Source organism: Bos indicus x Bos taurus, chromosome 11, assembly GCF_003369695.1.
Source record: "Bos indicus x Bos taurus breed Angus x Brahman F1 hybrid chromosome 11, Bos_hybrid_MaternalHap_v2.0, whole genome shotgun sequence".
NCBI classification, from domain to species: domain Eukaryota; kingdom Metazoa; phylum Chordata; class Mammalia; order Artiodactyla; family Bovidae; genus Bos; species Bos indicus x Bos taurus.
In genome coordinates, this window is record NC_040086.1 from 61,153,204 (window position 1) to 61,160,446 (window position 7,243).

The 7,243-nt window shown below is 35.6% G+C and overlaps 1 protein-coding gene across 8 annotated transcripts in view; it reads left to right on the forward strand.

Moving 5' to 3' along the window:
• EHBP1 (EH domain binding protein 1) overlaps window positions 1–7,243 on the forward strand; it is a 355,442-nt gene that overhangs the window by 308,437 nt on the left and 39,762 nt on the right. For all 8 annotated transcript variants that reach the window (XM_027555607.1, XM_027555611.1, XM_027555610.1 and 5 more), the window contains 3 exons: window positions 489–627; window positions 790–896; window positions 3,499–3,622. In XM_027555607.1, coding sequence (XP_027411408.1) covers window positions 489–627; window positions 790–896; window positions 3,499–3,622 — 370 coding nt within the window. The remainder of the gene's footprint in view (window positions 1–488; window positions 628–789; window positions 897–3,498; window positions 3,623–7,243) is intronic.

The following is a 7,243-nucleotide window of genomic DNA, read 5'->3' on the forward strand; positions in this document are numbered from 1 at the left end:
GCTTTGGAAAGTTATAGCTGATGAAATGCAGTTCAGTGGGGTAGTATTATAATCCTACCTTTTAGCCTTCATCCAGCATTAGTGGTTTATCTCAATGGGCATAAAATTAGAAACTAGTTCTTCTTGTCATACAAGTCTGTGGGACTGTACAAACCAATGGGGCAGAATAGTGAGGCTGTGGGGTGGGTGCGGGTAGACAGAGGTAATGTGGCATCTAAATGATACATATCATCAGGAGAAGACAGGGAGGTTTACAGTATCTAACGAATCAAAGTTATCAAGAGTGATTCTCTGTTTAAACCCTGTCTCCCAAAGGTTTTGGTTACAGGCAACAGACTTGCAGTTGAGCTGTTTAGAACTCTTTACAATCCTTTTTCCTTTCAATATATTTCTAAATTGACATTATCTTAAATCAGTAAAAGTTGTTTATTAATGTGTAATCTCACATTTATAAGATCAGACTCTCAGCACATTTGTTTTACCTTTAGAATGGCACAGAGGATCTCAGGACTGAGCGATTACAAAAAGCAACAGAACGGTTTAGAAATCCTGTTGTGTTCAGCAAGGATGCTACAGTCAGAAAGACTCAACTTCAGTCTTTCAGTCAATATGTTGAGAACAGACCAGGTAAGAACACTTTTTTAGATGTTTTCCCATCTTACAATTTAACAGTATTTAGCTGTGTGTGTGTGTGTGTGTGTGTGTATATGCTGATAATGTAAATCCACATTTTAATACACAACTATCAAGCTTTATAATAATTTTACATGTCTTTCCCTTTTTTTTAAGAGATGAAAAGGCAGAGATCAATACAGGAAGATACAAAGAAAGGAAATGAGGAGAAGGCAGCGATAACTGAAACTCAGAGGAAGCCATCAGAAGATGAAGTGCTTAATGTATATTAATTTTTTGTGTGGTTTCATGATTGCTGATAATTCCAAACTGTATGTGGAAATAGTGCCTTTATTTGTTAAAATGAGATGTTAGGTTTTTTAAGATGTCAATCTCCAGTGCATTCAAAGCAGAGTGAGAGGGGTGCACTGTTGAATTAGTCTGCAGTGTGGTGATAATTGTCAGATAAAAAAAAATGAATTTTTCAGAGTTCCACAGCCCCAGCTTCCTTGAGACATTTCCATCAGGGCACTTCCCATAAAGAGATTCCAGTATTGATCTACCAGGAGGATTTTAATTATTACAATAGCAGATACCGCAGAGCTGCAGTTAGAGGGAAGAGTCACATGAGACCTGCTAGAATTTCTCAGCCAACCCATTTTGTTGGCTTGGGTTAATGGGTGTTCAACCTTTCCATTATCCAGATCAGCCGTGAATTACTAGCTGAATGATGTTTGCATTAATATAATATATATGGTAATTTCTTCACTTAATTAACGGGGAGGTTCAGCTCAGTAGGGGTATGGGCTGATCATGTGTAAAATTGATTTGTGAGGGAAATATTTGATAGACCGCAGGGAGAAAGCTGCTTTTGATGGACAGCTGCGGGACAGAAGCAGGAAGAACAAGTTTTAACTTGAATTTTTGTCTGGAAGCATTGCTCTCTTTCATGGTGCTACTTTTTAAAATTATTATTATCTCCAGTTTGTGTAAATATTTTCATTGTTTTTACTGTTAAAATTGTTTTTGTTGGATTTTAAAACCCTTGCAAATGTACTGAGAGTTACAAACTATATTTTAAGGCTCTAGAAACTTCTCATTTTTAGGTTCTCATCCTAAAGTTATTTCACTAAAAGAATGTCTTAATACATAGAAGAGGTACCTCGTATATCCTGATGAAATATTTAATATAATTTATAAGTTACAGAATATTTGAGTATACTGTATACTCCCACTATTTAAATCTGGCTATAAACTTAATGAGTATTTTTAACTGAACTGGTGAGTAGAAGCAGTGAAGTTTATGTATTACTTATCACTTCTGTTTTCTTATATTTTTATTACTCTTACTGTGCTTGTTTTTTCCCCCTGGATGGGATTGAGAAAAGAAAAGTCCGTTTTGAAAATGCTCTGGTCTCTGGCAGATAGAGCCACTGAATTTTAAAGTTACCATTAGCATTTATTCTGTTCTTATAATTTTTGCTTTATTTCATATTGAGGTGAGAGAATATTCACTTTGTATGAATCTTTAAAAAATACAGTGACTTATTTGATCAGTCTATCCTGAGACATGATTTATCAGTTTCATGATTTTTAAAAAATATTTCAGTTTTCAGTTTGTCAACTACCATAATCAGTCTAACAATAAGCTGGTTTAAATTGAGTTCATATTTACTAGTTCCAAAGATAAATAAGTTGTTCATGTGGTTAGACAGGTTTGTTGATTATGAGACTTTCAAAATATCCTCATAATAACATAATTCTTGATTTAGTTTCTTGTTTAAGGAGTAGCGAAAGATAATTCCTCATGGCTTCTTAGAGATTAATATGCTCCTAGGTAGGGAAGGGATTTGACAGAGGAAGGTTGCTCACATTTATTTCTTAGTAGTGGCAGTGGTAAGAGTAATCACTTACGCAGTTCTTTAGTGTTTGTCAACTACTTAGGAAACTTACCCCTAGAAATGTCACAAGATACACATTCCGAAGGGAGCTGTAATGAATCAGTTTGGTACTATACCACAAATAACCCTGCCCCTAATGATTTAAATTTGTAATATGAAAATAAAAATTAAGGTTTACTGGTACTTTATAATAGAACTGCTACTTAAAATAGAACTTCTAAGGATAAGTTTTTTTTAACATGCATGGTTATAAAAAGGGAAATTTCAGATTAAAATCCAAATTTGGTTCCATGGAAGATTAACCAAATCAGTGTACTGGTAGCATTAGATCCAGTGTAGCAAGGTTTGAAACCACCTGTCAAGTTAAAATTCGCAGCTACAATAATTAGTAATACATCAACACAATGACATGTTAAAGTACAGAAGCCAGCTGGAGGGGAAACTGGAGATATTAGAAACTTCTCTTTCATCATTTAAAAAAAATTTTTTAAAGTATAGTCACTATGAAAAGAAGAAATGTATCTTTTTAATTTTATATTTCTGTAAGAACAAATCTGATATTCTTCCAGATAAATTCTTTAAGAATCAATTCCTTAGCTAAACTCCATTTTTGTATATTATACTTTTGAATTAAGGATGTCATAACTGTTTGTTTTGACAGCCACTAAGGGAAAAATTATCTTTGTCCACACTTAATAACTGACTCAACTCTAGGAGAAATTTTTCTTACTCAGTATTTACTTTTTAAATCTGGGTGTTAAATTATAATACTAAACAGCTGAGGTTTTCTCTGTTTACAAAAGTTTTGCTGTATATAATACATATGAAAATGTTTTGAATCACAGGGCGTCGATTTTTGGTACTAAGGGTGATACTAAAGGCATATTTGGTTCTCTAGGTAAGTGCTTTACTAAGTGTTTGTAGAAAGGAAAAAATGCAACTTACAAGTGATTTTTTTTTCCTTCCTGTTTGTTCTCGTTAACAGAAAGGGTTCAAAGACACCAGTCAGTATGTTGTAGGAGAATTGGCAGCACTAGAGAATGAGCAAAAGCAAATTGACACCCGTGCCGCGCTGGTGGAGAAGCGCCTTCGCTATCTCATGGACACAGGTACGGTGCCCAATTACACTGTAAACAGTTTTGGCAAATTGAGCGTTCACAAACTCTTATAGAGTTTTGGAAGTGTGAATCTTTGAAGCCTGAATGTTCAGCAGAACTGCCTTGAAAATAAAAAGGCTGCGATTTGCAGCCACCTCTCTGGGCCCTGGTGATAAGAGTGCCTTCATGGGAAGTGATAACTCGCCCTGATACCGTGTGAGCCAGCACTATTGAACAGTGTGCTCATCCATGCAGAGTTGGAATACACATCTGTGCCTCATTGATATGCCACTGCTTAAAAAAAAAGTAAGATCTTCACTGTTCTACTGATTCATTGGGAAAAAAAAAGATTTGGCCAGCTAAAGCCATGTACTGCATGAAACAGAGCACTATGCATAGGGGACGGCTCCATGGACTAGATCACTGAAATTTGAGAATACTATCTGGTTACTGATGCTCCGCAATTTTTTTTCAAGAGAACAGCTTTTTAAAAGTCTGTAATACTTTGTGTCACAGTTGCATTTGAAAGGATTAAGGTATATAGGAAGGTTTGTAAAAATGGTTTAGAGCAGCAAGTTAGCTCCTAACCAGAGGATAGATTGGCATTTAATGCTGATTGCCAATGGTGATTGAATAGATCTAAGTATGCAGTAAGCTACTGGGGTGGGGTGGGGAGGGTACTGTGTGTATATTTTTAAGAAATACATATGCATTTGTTTCTTTAAAATGCTGCTCCTACAAAGGGGTAAAAATGGGAAATAAATTGAAATCATTCATACCAAATTAAAAGTAAACTATGTTAAGTTAAAAAATGTCAAAATATAAGTAGAAAATCTATTCCTCTAATTAATTGCTTTAATTTTATATTAAATAGATTAGTAAATTACTAGTGGATTAGAATTGGAAAGCTTTCTTGAACTACGTCTTCTCTATCTGCCAAAGATGTATTTACAACTAATAAACTCCTTCAGAAATAATCATTTATATGGGACATTTGAAAATTGCCTACATTAGTGAAATCAGAACACACTAGACTATGAAAAGGCCTTTGGTTTTGTATGACCGGATTGGTTTCAAACTGTGTTCTGTGAAGACTTTAGGGCTTTTTCATAAAAGAGCATTGTGTCACAAGAGAAAAGACTGGAAACTCTGTTTCCTTTCCTTCTTTCATGCTTGGAACCTGATTTATTGAGGGTTCTAACCAGAACAGACTCACTTTCTCCTTCCCATCCCACATATTACCAGTGAAGCTTTGTAGTGGCCCTCGTCCCAACTATAAATCATTTATTATCTGAAACACGTCATGGACTACAGACTGACTTCTAGAATCTCTTCAAGGTTTTATATTCCATGCTACACAGGACAGAATCTGGTCTAGACTGAATCTGCTAGACTTGATTTCCCAGCTTGATAAGCTACAAGAATTCTCCTGGATTGTATCAAACCTCCTCCAGCTCAAATAATGGTCACCAAGATTTGCCTAAAGCCTAGTTAGCATCTGAATTAAAAGGTAAGGTATTAGAAAGGGAAAGCATATATTTATCCTTTTCCTTTTGGAGGTTCCAGTGCTTCCAACTTTTCATTTATTATAGAAGTTAGCACCTTTCTCTGATACGTTAGAATTTTCATTTACTTTCTGAATCTCAGCCTTAGAATTAAAAGCAGATAGTATCCATATTCTTCATTTACTTTCTGAATCTCAGCCTTAGAATTAAGCAGAGCAGATAGTAATCATATACTTTACATGATAAAACTGAGGCTCAGATAGGGGAAATGGCTCATATAAGATGGCTTAATTACTAATGGCTGAGTTAGGGCCTGAACCCATTTTTAGGTTTTCTAGTTCTTGAGAGTTCTCTTTCTCTCTCTTTTTTTTAATAGCAAAAAAAAAATACTTTACTGGCTATTTCAGTTTTTATATACTTGTGGATACTGACTATATACACTTTTTAATTTTATTGATTTGAAATTCACATATAAAATTAACTACTTTAAAATGTACAGTTCTGTAGCATATAGTACATTCACAGTGTTGTGCAATCACCACCACTATTTCCAGAGTTTTTCATCACCCTAAACAGAAACTGTGCTTATTAATTCCTCACTTCCTCCTCTTAGTCCCCTGGGACTCACTAATCTACTTTCTGTTTCTCTGAATTAGTTTTATTCTAGATATTTCACATATAAGTGAAATCAAACTATAGTTATCCTTTTGTGTCTGACTTCTTTCAGTTACTATGATATTTTCAAGGTTCAACTATATTGTAATATACCACTACTTTATATCTTGTTGTGAAAGTGAAAGTCACTCAGTCGTGTCCGACTCTTTGCAACCCCCTGGACTATACAGTCCATGGAATTCCGCAGATCAGAATACTGGAGTGGGTAGCCTTTCCCTTCTCCAGGGGATCTTCCCAACCCAGGGATCGAACCCAGGTCTCCCACATTGCAGGCAGGTTCTTTACCAGCTGAGGCACAAGGGAAGCCCAAGAATACTGGAGTGGGTAGCCTATCCCTTCTCCAGCGGATCTTCCTGACCCAGGAATCGAACCGGGGTCTCCTGCATTACAGGCGATTCTTGACCGAGTGAGCTATCAGGGAAGCCCTGTTCTTGTTGTGGTTAAATAATATTCCATGGTATATATATGCCATATTTTGTATATTCATTCATCCATTGACGGACATTTGGGTTGTTTCCACCCTCTGGCTAGGATGAACATGGTCTCAAATCATTTCTTTGAATCTCTTCAGTTTGGGGGGTTATGTACCTAGAATTGGAATTACTGAGTCATATGGTAATTCTCTATTTTTTATTAAGAAACTATACTCAATTTTAAAAGGGCTATGAAGTTTATTTAGAAGTTGATTTGTGGAACTCAGGATATATTTTCCAAAACAAGTACTGTTATAAGCATCTACAGGCCAAACCCACACAAATCTATTAATTTAAAATATAACTAAAATAATAATAATTATTATTCTATTATTATAAAATAATAATAGTTATTATTAGACCTGAGTCCTAGATTCCTAGAGCTTGAGCAGCTCTGGGTTTTAAGCACCAACCCCTTTAACACTGAAGCTCTTGCATCTTGAGGAGGAGGAGGGTGGGGACTGGTTGGTGGCCCAGACTTCTGTGCATTTTTCCTTACTTGTTGGAAGAAGACTCTAGCAAAAAAGCAGCAAAGGATTGTAAGAGATCCTCAGTCAGTACTATAACAAGAGGGGGAGATAGCAGGGATGAGAATGGCCATGACATGGGAAGGGCTAGAAAGATCCCAACATTCATTTAGGGGAGAGGCATCAATATTAGAGTGAACTCAGCTGTGGGGATTTATATGACTAGTTCCTTCTGAAATTGAGTAATCCTAAATCAGTGACAGTCTGAATATTAAATAACAATAGTATGTGAGAGAGAGTATATGTGAGACTGTGTGTGTGTGTGTGTTTCTGCCATCCTATCTTAGGGTCTATAAAACCCTCATGCAAATGCTAGAGAATTTTTTTCCATAAGGAATGTTTTGTGGGTTTTGTTTTTATTTTTATTTTGTAGTTGTTGCAGAGGAGGAATTTTTAAATTTCTAGCACTTAAAGTTTATAACAATTAGTTCCTTGGGAACAATAAAGCTTATT